Genomic DNA, 18,500 nt, shown 5'->3' with positions numbered 1-18,500 from the left:
CTCTCTCTCTCTGCGTGTAGCTCTCTCTCTCTCTCTCTGCGTGTAGCTCTCTCTCTCTCTCTGCGTGTAGCTCTCTCTCTCTCTCTCTGCGTGTAGCTCTCTCTCTCTCTCTCTGCGTGTAGCTCTCTCTCTCTCTGCGTGTAGCTCTCTCTCTCTCTGCGTGTAGCTCTCTCTCTCTCTGCGTGTAGCTCTCTCTCTCTGCGTGTAGCTCTCTCTCTCTGCGTGTAGCTCTCTCTCTCTGCGTGTAGCTCTCTCTCTCTCTGTGTAGTGCTCTCAGAATCCCACACACTCACCCTGCTGGGGATCTGGTAGAAGCGAGGGTCGTAAAAGGTGGAGTCCAGATACACACTCTTGATGTCTTTCACCCTGAAACGACACAGCACACTGTCTGGCATTGGAACTGAGGACCACTGTATATTGCCTAGGTTTTACTTGGTGTTTTGTCTCCTATGTGCTGGTTAGGGCTCGGATGACAAGACAGTTTTAGGGTCGAGGAGGTTTAATGATGCTGATTTACAATATGGGCATGAATATCACAGTGGATTATGGTCAACTTTTATAAATGTAGATGTTCCAATCAGTGGCTTGTATGTGTGGAGGCCTGGAGATGCTAAACATGTTTGTTAATTAACGGTCAATTACCGTGAGACGTTGTCATGACCTCCACAGCCCTATATGGGCACATATTGTGAATCTTCAGCATCATCAAACCATCTCCACTATAATCCACTGTCTTGACACCTGGGCCTTCAGCATCATTAAACCATCTCCACTATAATCCACTGTCTTGACACATATTGTGAATCTTCGGCATCATTAAACCATCTCCACTATAATCCACTGTCTTGTCACATATTGTGAATCTTCGGCATCATTAAACCATCTCGACCATAAAACACTAAACTATTCATATTCACTATAATTGTAGGCTAACTCTGAATTTGTTTAATTTAGGCTATACAGGTGTAGTGATCTGCTCTGTATAACAGCACAATCATGTGTTTATCCTGGGGTTGGGCTCATACAGGGCATTTAATGTATTGTATAACAGCACAATCATGTATTTATCCTGGGGTTGGGCTCATACAGGGCATTTAATGTATTGTATTTATTCTGGGGTTGGGCTCATACAGGGCATTTAATGTATTGTATTTATCCTGGGGTTGGGCTCATACAGGGCATTTAATGTATTGTATTTATCCTGGGGTTGGGCTCATACAGGGCATTTAATGTATTGTATTTATCCTGGGGTTGGGCTCATACAGGGCATTTAATGTATTGTATTTATTCTGGGGTTGGGCTCATACAGGGCATTTAATGTATTGTATTTATCCTGGGGTTGGGCTCATACAGGGCATTTAATGTATTGTATTTATTCTGGGGTTGGGCTCATACAGGGCATTTAATGTATTGTATTTATTCTGGGGTTGGGCTCATACAGGGCATTTAATGTATTGTATTTATCCTGGGGTTGGGCTCATACAGGGCATTTAATGTATTGTATTTATCCTGGGGTTGGGCTCATACAGGGCATTTAATGTATTGTATTTATTCTGGGGTTGGGCTCATACAGGGCATTTAATGTATTGTATTTATCCTGGGGTTGGGCTCATACAGGGCATTTAATGTATTGTATTTATTCTGGGGTTGGGCTCATACAGGGCATTTAATGTATTGTATTTATTCTGGGGTTGGGCTCATACAGGGCATTTAATGTATTGTATTTATTCTGGGGTTGGGCTCATACAGGGCATTTAATGTATTGTATTTATTCTGGGGTTGGGCTCATACAGGGCATTCAAGGTATTCAGACCTCTTGACTGACATTTTGTTTTGTTACAGCCTTATTCTACAATGGAGGAAGTTGTTTTTCCCCTCATCAATCTACCCCATAATGACAAAGGAAAAAATTAATTTATTTTTGAAATTTAATTTTAAAAAACATGTTTACATAAGTATTCAGACCCTTTACTCAGTACTTTTGTTGAAGCACCTCTGTCAGATTACAGCCTAGTGTCTTCTTGGGTCTGATGCTACAAGCTTGGCACACCTGTATTTGGGGAGTTTCTCCCATTCTTCTCTGCAGATCCTCTCCAGCTCGGTCAGGTTGAATGGGGAGCATCGCTGCACAGCTATTATCAGGTTTCTCCAGAGATGTTTGATTGGGTTAAATTCCCGGGCCACTCGACATCCAGAGACTTGTCCCGAAGCCACTCCTGGGTTGTCTTGGCTGTGTGCTTAGGTTCGTTGGTCTGTTAGAAGGTGAACCTTCGCCCCAGTCTGATGTCCTGAGTGTATTGGCCAGGTGATGAGCAGCGCCTGGTTCTCCAGACGTGACACTTGGCATTCAGGCCAAAGAGTTCAATCTTGTTTCTCATGGTCTAAGAATCCTTTAGGTGCCTTTTGGCAAATTCCAAGCGGACTGTCATGTGCCTTTTACTGAGGAGTAGCTTCCGTCTGGCCACTCTACCATAAAGGCCTGATAGGTGGAGTGCTGCAGAGATGGTTGTCCTTCTGGAAGTTTAACCCATCTCCACAGAGGAACTCTGGAGCTGTCAGAGCGACCATCGGGTTCTTGGTCACCTCCGTGACTGGGCGGCCAGCTCTAGGAAGAGTCTTGGTGGTTCCAAACTTCTTTCATTGAAGAATGATGGAGACCACTGTGTTCTTGGGGACCTTCAATACTGCAGATATGTTTTGGTACCTTTCCCCAGATCTGTGCCTCGACACAATCCTGTCTCAAAGCTCTACGGAGGATTCCTTCAACCTCGTGGCTTGGGTTTGGCTCTACCTATCAACTGTGGAACCTTACATAGGACATGAGTTGGAAAGGCACACACCTGTCTATCAATTTAATTTACCACAGGTGGATTCCAATCAAGTTGTAGAAACATCAAGGATGATCAATAAAAACAGGACCTGAGCTCTACAGTATGTTGAGTCTCTGATGTAGAAACATCAAGGATGATCAATAAAAACAGGACCTGAGCTCTACAGTATGTTGAGTCTCTGATGTAGAAACATCAAGGATGATCAATAAAAACAGGACCTGAGCTCTACAGTATGTTGAGTCTCTGATGTAGAAACATCAAGGCTGATCAATAAAAACAGGACCTGAGCTCTACAGTATGTTGAGTCTCTGATGTAGAAACATCAAGGATGATCAATAAAAACAGGACCTGAGCTCTACAGTATGTTGAGTCTCTGATGTAGAAACATCAAGGATGATCAATAAAAACAGGACCTGAGCTCTACAGTATGTTGAGTCTCTGATGTAGAAACATCAAGGATGATCAATAAAAACAGGACCTGAGCTCTACAGTATGTTGAGTCTCTGATGTAGAAACATCAAGGATGATCAATAAAAACAGGACCTGAGCTCTACAGTATGTTGAGTCTCTGATGTAGAAACATCAAGGATGATCAATAAAAACAGGACCTGAGCTCTACAGTATGTTGAGTCTCTGATGTAGAAACATCAAGGATGATCAATAAAAACAGGACCTGAGCTCTACAGTATGTTGAGTCTCTGATGTAGAAACATCAAGGATGATCAATAAAAACAGGACCTGAGCTCTACAGTATGTTGAGTCTCTGATGTAGAAACATCAAGGATGATCAATAAAAACAGGACCTGAGCTCTACAGTATGTTGAGTCTCAGAGCAAAGGGTCTGAATACTTACGTAAAGAAGTTATTTGTTTACTTTTAATACATTTGCTAAAATTAACAACTTTTGGCTTTGTAATTATGGGGTCTTGTGTATTGATTAATGAGAGGAAACATTATTCTAAAATGGATTAGATACATTTAACTAAATGTGAGAAAGTGAAGGAGTCTGAATACTTTCCTCAGGCCCTGTGTTGGCCCATGCCAAGGTAGGCCACTTCTCATTTACAACTGCAACCTGGCCAAGATAAAGCAAAGCAGTGCCACACAAACAACACAGTGTTACACATGGAGTAAACAAAACATCAATAACACAATAGAAAAAAAATCTATATACATACAGTGTGTGCAACTGAGGTAAGATTAGAGAGGGAAGGCAATAAATTGGCCATAGCGGTGAAGTCATAACAATTTAGCATTAACACTGGAGTGACAGATGTGCAAGTAGAGATACTGGGGTGCAAAGGAGCAAAGAAAATAATATGGGATGAGGTAGTTGGGTGGGCTATTTACAGATGGGCTATGTACAGGTGTAGTAATATAATAATAATATATGCCATTTAGCAGACGCTTTTATCCAAAGCGACTTACAGTCATGTGTGCATACATTCTACGTATGGGTGGTCCGGGGAACGGGCGTTATGCCATGCTCTACCAACTGAGCTACCCTGACCACCTGATCTGCTCTGACAGCTGGTGCTTAAAGCTATTGAGGGAGATATGAGTCTCCAGCTTCAGTGACTTTTTCAATTCGTTCCAGTCATTGGCAGCAGAGAACTGGAAGGAAAGGCGGCCAAAGGAGGAATTGGCTTTGGGGGTGACCAGTGAAATATACCTGCTGAAGCCTGTGCTACAGGTGAGTGCTGCTATGGTGACGAGTGAGTTGAGATAAGGCGGAGCTTAACCTAGAAAAGACTTATAGATGACCTGGAGCCAGTGGGTTTGGCGACAAATATGAAGCGAGGGCCAGCCAACGAGAGCATACAGGTCGCAGTGGTGGGTAGTATATGGGGCTTTGGTGACAAAACGGATTGCACTGTGATAGACTGCATCCAATTTCCTGAGTAGAGTGTTGGAGGCTATTTCGTAAATGACGTCGCCGAGGTCGAGGATCGGTAGGATGGTCAGTTTTACGAGGGTAGGTTCGGCAGCATGAGTGAAGGATGCTTTGTTGCGAAATAGGAAGCCGATTCTAGATTTCATTTTGGATTGGAGATGCTTAATGTTTGAGTTCATTTTATTTTTACAGGGACAGTGCACATTAATCAACGTTTCAGTAAAAGTGACAGTTTCAGCCAGTCGGCTCATTTTCAACCGCAGTCCCTAGGCAGGTTATTAAAAACAATTACAATAAAGACAATCATTGAGCAGTGAGCACACGCAGAGCAACACAGGGCAAGCAAGACGTAGCATACAAACAGAGCAACATAGGACAAGCAAGACGTACCATACAGACAGAACAAAAACCAGCAAGACAAAATCAATAAAAGCAACGAAGTGTTTCCACACATCACAAGCTACAGACAACATGGAAAGCGGCTACACACAGCTAGGGATTATGTTCACAAATCTGATTGACCTTTAGCCATGTCTTCATGCATTTTGTGAAAGTGTGATATGTGGTGCAGTTGTGTGGAAAATGGATTTACTAAAGGTGCTTTTCCTTAAGGGAACTATACAGTCACTTCTCATGGAAGACCTTGTGGATCTGCTGCCATATGTCTGGGTTTTCTGTTTAACAAAAATACTGAGTGGAGGGGGAGCCAGGCCATTTAGGATCTTGAATACATGACATGCGTCGGTGTATTGCACAAGATTTTCCCAACTCAGGAGCTCATGCTTTCTGAGGATGTAACAGTGATGATGGCTATTGGGCTTCCTATCAAGCTCTTTGAGAGCCTGTTTGTAGACAGACTGAATAGGTTTTAATACAGCAGACTTGGGCCCAACTAGTCAAGCAGTATGTTAAGTGGGGAAGAATCATAGATTTGAAGTACAGTTTTGCTACCTCTATAGAAAAACAATTTCATATAAATCGGAAATGATCTCGGTTGAATTTAGTTATTTGAATGACCTTTTCCACATGCTTTTTACAAGAGAGGTTGGAATCAAATATGATGCCATGGTACTTAAAAATCAGATACCACCTGGAGCTTCTCCCCTGACACATAGACATCTGGCTCAGTAGCATCTGTTGCCCTCTTTGTGAAGAACATGCAAACAGTTTTTTTCACATTGAGATGCAAACACAAGTCACTGAGCCACTTTGTAACCTGGACCATTACAGTAGTGAGTTCTTGTGCAGCTTGTTGTTTGCTCTTTGCATGCACATATATCACTGTATCATCTGCATACATTTGAACTTCAGACCCAGTACAGACAGAAGGCAGATCATTAATGTACAGGCTGAACAGGAGGGGCCCCAGTATTGACCCTTGGGGCACGCCCACATCATAGCTAAGAGTGGGAGACAGCTCATTGCTCACTCTGACACACTGAGCTCTGCCTTCAAGGTATGATTTCATCCATCTCAAGGCATCGGGGGAAAAGTTGAACTTGGACAATTTTGTGATGAGAATCTCATGGTTAACAGTATCAAAAGCCTTCCTTAGGTCCAGAAACACAGCCCCAACAACACCCCCTTTGTCCATGTGAGTCTGGAAGGAGAGTTTACAGTCTAACCAGAAACCTCGGTATTTGTAGTTGTCCACATATTCTAAGTCAGAACCGTCCAGAGTAGTGATGCTGGACGGGCGGGCAGGTGCGGGCAGCGATCGGATGAAGAGCATGCATTTAGTTTGGTGCAATTCAAAATGGTCGGTGATCTGTTTATTAACTTGGCTCTCGAAGACCTTAGAAAGACAGGGTAGGATAGATATAGGTCTGTAGCAGTTTGGGTCTAGAGTCTCACCCCCTTTGAAGAGGGAGATGACAGCAGCAGCTTTCCAATCTTTGGGGATCTCAGACGATACGAAAGAGGTTGAACAGGCTAGTAATAGGGGTTGCAATAATTGCGGCAGATAATTTTAGAAAGAGAGGGTCTACAACGTGACTTAAATAGCATGGCTGTAACAGCTTAATGCTCTACAACGTGACTTCAATAGCATGGCTGTAACAGCTTAATGCTCTACAACGTGAACTCAATAGCATGGCTGTAACAGCTTAATGCTCTACAAGACAATACAACACTAGGCTATACAACGTGACTTCAATAGCATGGCTGTAACAGCTTAATGCTCTACAACGTGACCTCAATAGCATGGCTGTAACAGCTTAATGCTCTACAAGACAATACAACACTAGGCTATACAACGTGACTTCAATAGCATGGCTGTAACAGCTTAATGCTCTACAACGTGAACTCAATAGCATGGCTGTAACAGCTGCTCTACAAGACAATACAACACTAGGTTCTACAACGTGACTTCAATAGCATGGCTGTAACAGCTTAATGCTCTATAACGAGACTTCAATAGCATGGCTGTAACAGCTTAATGCTCTACAAGACAATACAACACTAGGCTATACAACGTGGCTTCAATAGCATGGCTGTAGTAGCTGAAGGCTCTACAACGTGGCTTCAATAGCATGGCTGTACTAGGCTCTACAACGTGACCTCAATAGCATGGCTGTAGTAGCTGAATGCTCTACAAGACAATACAACACTAGGCTCTACAACGTGACTTCAATAGCATGGCTGTAACAGCTTAATGCTCTACAAGACAATACAACACTAGGCTCTACAACGTGACTTCAATAGCATGGCTGTAACAGCTTAATGCTCTACAAGACAATACAACACTAGGCTCTACAACGTGACCTCAATAGCATGGCTGTAACAGCTTAATGCTCTACAACGTGACCTCAATAGCATGGCTGTAACAGCTTAATGCTCTACAAGACAATACAACACTAGGCTATACAACGTGGCTTCAATAGCATGGCTGTAGTAGCTTAAGGCTCTACAACGTGGCTTCAATAGCATGGCTGTAACAGCTTAATGCTCTACAACGTGACCTCAATAGCATGGCTGTAACAGCTTAATGCTCTACAAGACAATACAACACTAGGCTATACAACGTGGCTTCAATAGCATGGCTGTAGTAGCTTAAGGCTCTACAACGTGGCTTCAATAGCATGGCTGTAGTAGCTTAATGCTCTACAACGTGACCTCAATAGCATGGCTGTAGTAGCTTAATGCTATACAACGTGACTTCAATAGCATGGCTGTAGTAGCTTAATGCTCTACAACGTGACCTCAATAGCATGGCTGTAGTAGCTTAATGCTCTACAAGACAAGACTAGGCTCTACAACGTGACTGATGAAAGGGGAGCCTCACACAACTGAATGATCTTGAAATGTAAACTTCTAAACAGTTTGGAATGAAATATCCATATAAAGTACATTATATAATTACAGGGTATATAAACAAAGTACTGAGGGACAGTATCCTATACAAACACATGATGGATGGAATCAGCCAGGAGGCACACTGGCAATGATTAACACAACGAGAGTTAACTGGTGGGAAAACACAGGATGGGATGGCACTTTGTCACTAGACTCCTCTCAGCATGCTCTGCTCCACTTCACAGCTCTGATATGATAAACTTCTATGTAGTATTTGGTAGTCATTTTGTCTGTATATACTGTAAGTAGTATATGCGTGTACCTTCTCCCAGAGTGGAGGAGTTTTATGTATTGTACTATGATAAGTAGTATTTGGTAGTTATACTGTAAGTAATGTACACTGCTCAAACAAATAAAGGGAACACTTAAACAACACAATGTAACTCCAAGTCAATCACACTTCTGTGAAATCAAACTGTCCACGTAGGAAGCAACACTGATTGACAATAAATTTTGCGTGCTGTTGTGCAAATGGAATAGACAACAGGTGGAAATTATAGGCAATTAGCAAGACACCCCCAATAAAGGAGTGGTTCTGCAGGTGGGGACCACAGACCACTTCTCAGTTCCTATGCTTCCTGGCTGATGTTTTGGTCACTTTTGAATGCTGGCGGTGCTTTCACTCTAGTGGTAGCATGAGACGGAGTCTACAACCCACACAAGTGGCTCAGGAAGTGCAGCTCATCCAGGATGGAACATCAATGCGAGCTGTGGCAAGAAGGTTTGCTGTGTCTGTCAGCGTAGTGTCCAGAGCATGGAGGCGCTACCAGGAGACAGGCCAGTACATCAGGAGACGTGGAGGAGGCCGTAGGAGGGTAACAACCCAGCAGCAGGACCGCTACCTCCGCCTTTGTGCAAGGAGGAGCAGGAGGAGCACTGCCAGAGCCCTGCAAAATGATCTCCAGCAGGCCACAAATGTGCATGCGTCTGCTCAAATGGTCAGAAATAGAATCCATGAGGATGGTATGAGGGCCCGACGTCCACAGGTGGGGGTTGTGCTTACAGCCCAACACCGTGCAGGACGTTTGGCATTTGCCAGAGAACACCAAGTATGGGAAATTCGCCACTGGCGCCCTATGCTCTTCACAGATGAAAGCAGTTTCACACTGATGAATGTGAGAGTCTGGAGACGCCGTGGAGAACGTTCTGCTGCCTGCAACATCCTCCAGTATGACCGGTTTGGCGGTGGGTCAGTCATGGTGTGGGGTGGCATTTCAATGGGGGGCCGCACAGCCCTCCATGTGCTCGCCAGAGGTAGCCTGACTGCCATTAGGTACCGAGATGAGATCCGCAGACCCCTTGTGAGACTATATGCTGGTGCGGTTGGCCCTGGGTTCCTCCTAATGCTAGACCTCATGTGGCTGGAGTGTGTCAGCAGTTCCTGCAAGAGGAAGGAATTGATGCTATGGACTGGCCCGCCCGTTCCCCAGACCTGAATCCAATTGAGCACATCATGTCTCGCTCCATCCACCACGTTGCACCACAGACTGTCCAGGAGTTGCTTTAGTCCAGGTCTGGGAGGAGATCCCTCAGGAGACCATCCACCACCTCATCAGGAGCATGCCCAGGCGTTGTAGGGAGGTCATACAGGCAAGTGGATGCCACACACACTACTGAGCCTCATTTTGAGTTGTTTTAAGGACATTACATCAAAGTTGGATCAGCCTGTAGTGTGGTTTTCCACTTTAATTTTGAGTGTGACTCCAAATCCAGACCTCCATGGGTTGATAACTTTGATTTTCCTTGATAATTTTTGTGTGATTTTGTTGTCAGCACATTCAACTATGTAAAGAAAAAGTATTTAATAAGAATATTTCATTCATTCAGATCTAGGATGTTATTTTAGTGTTCCCTTTATTGTTTTGAGCAGTGTATATATATTACAGGACGACTGATCCTGTTGAAGTGTACCTATGATGAAAATTACAGGCCTCTCATCTTTTTAAGTGGGAGAACTTGCACAATTGGTGGCTGACTAAATACTTTTTTGCCCCACTGTGTGTGTGTGTGTGTGTGTGTGTGTGTGTGTGTGTGTGTGTGTGTGTGTGTGTGTGTGTGTGTGTGTGTGTGTGTGTGTGTGTGTGTGTGTGTGTGTGTGTGTGTGTGTGTCTACCTGCTCCCAGAGTGGAGGAGTTCTATGCGGGAGGCGTCTCCCTTCGCCAGTCGGAAGTCTCCTGTGTACAACACTGTACCCTGGGCCCCCTCTACCAAGAACCTACACACAAACACACACAAAATAGGGTTTGGAGATATGAAGATATGAAAATCTGTATATCGTTCCTGTACCATAAAGGGGTATAAGGTACAAATTAATGAATGAATATATATCTCAGTGCCAGTAAAAAGAAAATGGACAAACCTCATTCCAGGGTTTTTCTTTATTTTTACTATTTTCTACATTGTAGAATAATAGTGAAGACATCAAAACTATGAAATAACACATATGGAATCATGTAGAAACCAAAAAAGTGTTAAATTATATTTGAGATTCTTCAAAGTAGCCACCCTTTGCCTTGATGACAGCATTGCACACTCTTGGCATTCTCTCAACCAGTTTCATGAGGTAGTCACCTGGAATCCATTTAAATCAACAGGTGTGCCTTGCTAAGTGTTAATGCATTTGAGCCAATCAGTTGTGTTGTGAAAAGGTAGGGTGGTATACAGAACATAGCCCTATTTGGTAAAAGAGTCTATATTTTGGCAAGAACATTTCAAATGAGCAAAGAGAAATGATCAACATTACTTTAAGACATGAAGGTCAGTCAATCCAGAAAATGTAATGTACTTTCAACATTTTTCAAGTGCAGTTGCAAAAACCATCAAGCGCAATTATGAAACTGGCTCTCATGAGGACCACCACAGGAAAGGAAGACCCAGAGTTACCTCTGCTGCAGAGGATCAGTTCATTAGAGTTAACTGTCTCTCATGAGGACCGCCACAGGAATGGAAGACCCAGAGTTACCTCTGCTGCAGAGGATCAGTTCATTAGAGTTACCAGCCTCAGATTGGAAAGGAAGACCCAGAGTTACCTCTGCTGCAGAGGATCAGTTCATTAGTTACCAGCCTCAGATTGGAAAGGAAGACCCAGAGTTACCTCTGCTGCAGAGGAGCAGTTCATTAGAGTTACCAGCCTCAGATTGGAAAGGAAGACCCAGAGTTACCTCTGCTGCAGAGGATCAGTTCATTAGTTACCAGCCTCAGATTGGAAAGGAAGACCCAGAGTTACCTCTGCTGCAGAGGATCAGTTCATTAGTTACCAGCCTCAGAAATTGCAGCCAAAACAAAGTTCAAGTAACAGACACATCTCAACATCAACTGTTCAGAGGAGACTACGTGATCTTTTTCATTTTTATTTAACTAGGCAAGTCAGTTAAGAACAACTTCTTATTTACAATGACAGCCTAGGAACAGTGGGTTAACTGCCTTGTTCAGGGGAACAGTGGGTTAACTGCCTTGTTCAGGGGAACAGTGGGGTAACTGCCTTGTTCAGGGAACAGTGGGTTAACTGCCTTGTTCAGGGGGAACAGTGGGTTAACTGCCTTGTTCAGGGGGAACAGTGGGTTAACTGCCTTGTTCAGGGGGAACAGTGGGTTAACTGCCTTGTTCAGGGGGAACAGTGGGTTAACTGCCTTGTTCAGGGGGAACAGTGGGTTAACTGCCTTGTTCAGGTTCAGGGAACAGTGGGTTAACTGCCTTGTTCAGGGGGAACAGTGGGTTAACTGCCTTGTTCAGGGGGAACAGTGGGTTAACTGCCTTGTTCAGGGGGAACAGTGGGTTAACTGCCTTGTTCAGGGGGAACAGTGGGTTAACTGCCTTGTTCAGGGGAACAGTGGGTTAACTGCCTTGTTCAGGGGGAACAGTGGGTTAACTGCCTTGTTCAGGGAACAGTGGGTTAACTGCCTTGTTCAGGGGAACAGTGGGTTAACTGCCTTGTTCAGGGAACAGTGGGTTAACTGCCTTGTTCAGGGGAACAGTGGGTTAACTGCCTTGTTCAGGGGAACAGTGGGTTAACTGCCTTGTTCAGGGAACAGTGGGTTAACTGCCTTGTTCAGGGGCAGCTCGGTGATTCAATCCACCAACCTTTCGGTTAATGGCCCAACACTAACCACTAGGCTACCTGCCGCCCCGAATCAGGTCTTCATGGTCGAATTGCTGCAAAGAAACCACTACTAAATGACACCAATAATAACAAGAGCCTTGCTTGGGCCAAGAAACACAAGCAATGGACATTAGACTGGCTGATGAGTCCAAATTGTATATTTTTGGTTCCAACCGCCGTGTCTTTGTGAGACGCTGAGTAGGTGAACAGATGATCTCCACATGTGTGGTTCCCACCGTGAAGCATGGAGGAGGAGGAGGTGTGATGGTGCTTTGCTGGTGACACTGTCTGTGATTTATTTAGAATTCAAGGCACACTTAATCAGCATGGCAACCACAGCTTCTGCAGTGATAAGCAATCCCATCTGGTTCGTGATTTATTTAGAATTCAAAGCACACTAAACGGCAGCGTAGCCTAGTGGTTAGAGCGTTGGACTAGTAACCGGAAGGTTGCGAGTTCAAACCCCCCGAGCTGACAAGGTACAAATCTGTCGTTCTGCCCCTGAACAGGCAGTTAACCCACTGTTCCCAGGCCGTCATTGAAAATAAGAATATGTTCTTAACTGACTTGCCTGGTTAAATAAAGGAAAAATTAAAAAACCAGCATGGCTACCAAAGCATTCTGCAATGATACGCCATCCCATCTGGTCTGCGCTTAGGGGGAATATAATTTGTTTTTCAACAGGACAATGACCCAAAACACCTCCAAGCTGTGAAGGGCTATTTGACCAAGAAGGAGAGTGATTGAGTGCTGCATTAGATGACCTGGCTTCCACAATCAACAGACCTCAACCCAATTGAGATGGTTTGGGATGAGTTGGACTGCAGAGTGAAGCAAAAGCAGCCAACAAGTGCTCAGCATATGTGGGAACTCCTTCAAGACTGTTGGAGAAGCATTCCAGGTGAAGCTGGTTGAGAGAATGCCAAGAGTGTGCAAATCTGTCAAAGGCAAAGGATGGTTACTTTGAAGAATCTAAAATATATATTTAGATTTGTTTAACACTTTTTTGATTGTGTTATTTCATAGTTTTGATGTCTTCACTATTTTACAATGTATAAAATAGTAAAAAATAAAGAAAACCCCTTGAATGAGTAGGTGTCCAAACTTTTGACTGGTACTAATATATACTAATAACACAGTACTAGTTCTTGATACACACGGGAAACTGTTCATGACGCAAACCGGTGCGCCTGTACACAAAACATTAAGAACACCTGCTCTTTCCATGACAGACTGGCCAGGTGAAAGCTATGATCCCGTATCACTGTCACTTTGTTAAATCCATTTCAATCAGTGTTGATGAAGGGGGAGGAGACGTGTTAAAGAAGGATTTTTAAGCCCTGAGATAAATGAGACATGGATTGTGTATGTGTGCCATTCAGAGGGTGAACGGGCAAGACAAGAGATTTAAGTGCCTTTGAATGGCATATGGTAGTAGGTGCCAAGCGCAGCGGTTTGAGTCAAGAACTGCAACGTTGCTGGGTTTCTCACACTCAACAGTTTCCTGTGTGTATCAAGAATGGTCCACCACCCAGAGGACATCCAGCCAACTTGACACAACTGTGGGAATCATTGGGTCAGCTTCCCTGTGGAAAGCTTTTGACATCTTATAGTGTCCACGCCCCAACAAATTGGGGGGGGGGGGGGGGCAACTCAATATTAGGAAGGTGTTCTTATTGTTTGTACACTCACCTTTGTAATATTGAGTTGCACCCCTGAGATCATTTAGTCAGTACATCTTAGCTAGGGAAATGATAGAAACAGTGCCGTTGAGATAATTTAGTCAGTACATCTTAGCTAGGGAAATGATAGAAAACAGTGGTGTAGCATGCACCCTGAGATCATTTAGTCAGTACATCTTAGCTAGGAAATGATAGAAACAGTGGCGTAGCAGGCACCCCTGAGATCATTTAGTCAGTACATCTTAGCTAGGGAAATGATAGAAACAGTGCCGTAGAACCCTGAGATAATTTAGTCAGTACATCTTAGCTAGGGATAGTTAGAAACAGTGGTGTAGCATGCACCCCTGAGATCATTTAGTCAGTACATCTTAGCTAGGGAAATGATAGAAACAGTGGTGTAGCAGGCACCCCTGAGATAATTTAGTCAGTACATCTTAGCTAGGGAAATGATAGAAACAGTGGCGTAGAATGCACCCCCGCGAGGCTCAGAGCGTTAGAGGGCCCTCAGCCCCAAAAATATCACACTGTCGCTATTTCTAAATACCCCAGAACGCAGTAGCTGTATATCACCCAAGTCTAACTAACACACACAAGCTAGGTGATACCACACACACAAGCTAGGTGATACCACAAACACAAGCTAGGTGATACCACAAACACAAGCTAGGTGACACCACAAACACAAGCTAGGTGATACGTCATATTACCAGAAACACACACAAGCTAGGTGACACCACAAACACAAGCTAGGTGATATCACAAACACAAGCTAGGTGATACCACAAACACAAGCTAGGTGACACCACAAACACAAGCTAGGTGACACCACAAACACAAGCTAGGTGACACCACAAACACAAGCTAGGTGACACCACAAACACAAGCTAGGTGACACCACAAACACAAGCTAGGTGACACCACATACACAAGCTAGGTGACACCACATACACAAGCTAGGTGACACCACATACACAAGCTAGGTGACACCACATACACAAGCTAGGTGACACCACATACACAAGCTAGGTGACACCAAACACAAGCTAGGTGATAGCACAAACACAAGCTAGGTGATAGCACAAACACAAGCTAGGTGATAGCACAAACACAAGCTAGGTGATAGCACAAACACAAGCTAGGTGATAGCACAAACTCAAGCTAGGTGACACCACAAACACAAGCTAGGTGATACCACAAACACAAGCTAGGTGATAGCACATAAGCACACATACATGCACGCACACACAATACTCACATCACCGAGCCTGGACAGTGACCTGCAGGAAGCAGAGTCACCACAAGTTCTTCTCTCTGTGGACACACACCCACACACAATATCAGTCATCAAAGAGTCAGTCATATAGCAAACTGACAGCGATCAGCCCTTATGACCCTATATATGTTGTGATGATGAACCGGTGTCGTACCTCTCCTGAAGCCTCGTCTATTAAAGTGATTAGTGTGGGACTCTCCAGTTCCAAAGCAACCTAGACAAACAGAAGCACGTCAACATTACACAAAACACATGTTGCCTAGCAATAGGTCCATAACTAAGATTTTTGACAATTAACTACTTACTATGTGATCTTCCCAGAAGGCATATTTTGGATTGCTCAGCAACAGTTCCTTAGTTACAAACGAACAGTACAGTTTGACTGTCAGACTGGAACAAATGAACAGTACAGTTTGACTGTCAGACTGGAACAAATGAACAGTACAGTTTGACTGTCAGACTGGAACAAATGAACAGTACAGTTTGACTGTCAGACTGGAACAAATGAACAGTACAGTTTGACTGTCAGACTGGAACAAATGAACAGTACAGTTTGACTGTCAGACTGGAACAAATGAACAGTACAGTTTGACTGTCAGACTGGAACAAATGAACAGTACAGTTTGACTGTCAGACTGGAACAAATGAACAGTACAGTTTGACTGTCAGACTGGAACAAATGAACAGTACAGTTTGACTGTCAGACTGGAACAAATTGACTGTACAGTCAGACTGGAACAAATGAACAGTACAGTTTGACTGTCAGACTGGAACAAAGACAGTAACATTAGACCTTCAACATCAGTTAGCCATCCTTTGTTTCACTGAACTTTCACACCATCAAAATAAAACGCGATATCACCTGAATTTCAACTTTCTTTTCAATAGAGGCCCCTTCAGCCCCTTCATGTGATCTGCAGAAAATACATGATGTAAGTAGAGCTAACGTTAGCTAGTTACATGTCCACTGTGTGCCAGTTAAGAGCACATACTGGCTAGTTATCTTTAGCTAACTGCTGTTTGGCTCTCACTCGATCTGAGTCTTTCTTTACCTTTGTGGCAGTGAGATAGAAAATAAGCCCTTGCATGTAGATTCTCCCTGTCAAACCGATCCAGGGACATGTTGGGATACTCCTTCATGCGACCCGCGAACGAACTCATTTTGACTGAAGATTGGCTCCAATTAGTTTCCTCAACTTTGTTGACTAGCTGACATTTCGGCGCATTTTGGTCGGGATACTTGAATAGCTGTTGTTAGCTAAGCCACCTAGTGGATGGGAGACAAAACGTTTCCACTGTCAGCATTGTATCTGAATTTAAACCTGCTCACAATAACTACTTTACCAGCATTTATCTGTGCTACCAGTATTACCATAACAACACCTTGTTAATGAAGAAGAAGAAGAAGAAGAAGAAGAAGAAGAAGAAGAAGAAGAAGAAGAAGAAGAAGAAGAAGAAGGAAAGTTGGGTTGCTAGCATATATCTGTGCTACCAGTATTACCATAACAACACCTTGTTAAAGAAGAAGAAGGAAGGAAGGTTGGGTTGCTAGCATATATCTGTGCTACCAGTATTACCATAACAACACCTTGTTAAAGAAGAAGAAGGAAGGAAGGAAGGAAGGAAGGAAGGAAGGAAGGAAGGTTGGGTTGCTAGTATATATCTGTGCTACCAGTATTACCATAACAACACCTTGTTAAAGAAGAAGAAGAAGGAAGGAAGGAAGGAAGGAAGGAAGGAAGGAAGGAAGGAAGGAAGGAGGGAAGGAAGGAAGGAAGGAAGGAGGGAAGGTTGGGTTGCTAGCATATATCTGTGCTACCAGTATTACCATAACAACACCTTGTTAAAGAAGAAGAAGGAAGGAAGGAAGGAAGGAAGGAAGGAAGGAAGGTTGGGTTGCTAGGCAACTAAAGACAAGCCTCCTCGTCATCATCTCTTGGATCTGTGAGTTTTGCTCCGTTCAGCTGTAAGTAACATGTGGTATCAGCTACTTAATCCAACTGAGAAACAAATGTATAGCTAGCTAGCCAGATTCAGTCTATTTTCTAACTGTGACTTCTATATTATATCATAGCCTGAAGCTAGTGCTAGCAAGTTTAATTCAAATATTGGCGTTAGCTAGTTAGCTACTGTACGTTTGGCGACGTTACTGTGCAAATTCAATTCGATTGGTTTCGGGCACGAATATTAAAACTGAAATCAGCTTTAAGAAATGTATAGATAAAATGTTTTCGGCAATAAGATGGTTAGTCTGTAAGAATTAAGAGAGCAGTTCTGCCTGCTCTCCCCTCTACTATTTCCTGTACCGAGACTGGCTATCTGACAAGTGGTAGGCAGAACCACCTGCTGCACCCATCTGCTCTCTGTCCCCCAGGACAGGAGGACGGGGAGAAATAGAAAATCAGCCCTACTTCTGCCACCTAATTCATATTCAGGATGCCCCTCCCCATATAACCTACTATGTAATTGACATTCTTTTAACATTGTGTTTTATTGTTTATTTAGTTTTCCTTTATGTATTTCAGTGTCCATGACTGTCATGTCAGTATATAGAGATACTTGAACTAACTGAGCCCACTATTTGCTCCTGTAGGTCGCCTGCGGACATCCTCTCTGCAGCATAATGTCTTGTGCAGCCTACTTAGATGGCAACGCAACGCCAAAGTCCATGAGCAGAGCCAAACAATGGACTGACGAGGTGGAGAACTTATACAGATTCCAACAGGCAGGCTACAGAGATGAACTGGAATACAAACAAGTAAAGCAAGTTGACTTGGTAAACAACTTAAATGAATCCTTATCACTGGCTAAAAGCATTGCCACTGACAGTTGGTTCACTACAAGATGAATGTGTCACTGTGGCATTGCTTCTTTGTCTTAGATCGACAGGTGGCCTGAGACTGGGTTTGTGAAGAAGCTTCAGCGTCGAGACAACACATTCTATTACTACAACAGAAAAAGAGAATGTGAAGACCGGGAAGTCCATAAAGTGAAGGTCTATGCATATTAAGTCAGGGGTGTCCAGCAATCTCTTTTCCATTTTGAATATCTTTTGACATGTTTTTGAAGAAGACGTCTGTAGGAAGGAAGGCAGCATCATCCCAGCTGTGGAATGTAGACCAGTTCACTGAATAAAGGGTGTGAGGCTGAAGCTGTCTGATGTGTGTGAACCTGTGATGGGAGGTATGTGTGTGTTATAAGGGTCCTTTTGATGAGTGTTTTGTTGTGGATCCAGATGAACTATTGAACTGTGTGAGAGGGGATTATAGACTGGGGCTATCACACCCTCATCATGTGATATTGTGACGTTAGTATGAGGACTGGGATTACTGTCAACAAAATAAAATACCTAAAGTCTGACCCCTAA

The 18,500-nt window shown here is 43.6% G+C and overlaps 1 protein-coding gene across 1 annotated transcript in view; it reads right to left on the bottom strand.

Moving 5' to 3' along the window:
- Positions 1 to 16,484, bottom strand: part of LOC124022384 (protein artemis-like) — a 30,364-nt gene extending 13,880 nt beyond the window's left edge. The window contains exons 1-7 of the mRNA XM_046337330.1: positions 16,186 to 16,484; positions 15,996 to 16,047; positions 15,439 to 15,523; positions 15,288 to 15,347; positions 15,116 to 15,171; positions 10,193 to 10,294; positions 294 to 366 (exon numbers count right to left, since the gene is read on the bottom strand). Coding sequence (XP_046193286.1) covers positions 294 to 366; positions 10,193 to 10,294; positions 15,116 to 15,171; positions 15,288 to 15,347; positions 15,439 to 15,523; positions 15,996 to 16,047; positions 16,186 to 16,294 — 537 coding nt within the window. The 5' untranslated portion in view covers positions 16,295 to 16,484. The remainder of the gene's footprint in view (positions 1 to 293; positions 367 to 10,192; positions 10,295 to 15,115; positions 15,172 to 15,287; positions 15,348 to 15,438; positions 15,524 to 15,995; positions 16,048 to 16,185) is intronic.
- Between the last annotated feature and the right edge of the window lie 2,016 nt (positions 16,485 to 18,500).

Source organism: Oncorhynchus gorbuscha, unplaced genomic scaffold (assembly GCF_021184085.1).
Source record: "Oncorhynchus gorbuscha isolate QuinsamMale2020 ecotype Even-year unplaced genomic scaffold, OgorEven_v1.0 Un_scaffold_1365, whole genome shotgun sequence".
NCBI lineage: Eukaryota > Metazoa > Chordata > Actinopteri > Salmoniformes > Salmonidae > Oncorhynchus > Oncorhynchus gorbuscha.
Note: the sequence above shows the minus strand (reverse complement) of the source record. Positions and strands in the feature narration are given on the sequence as shown.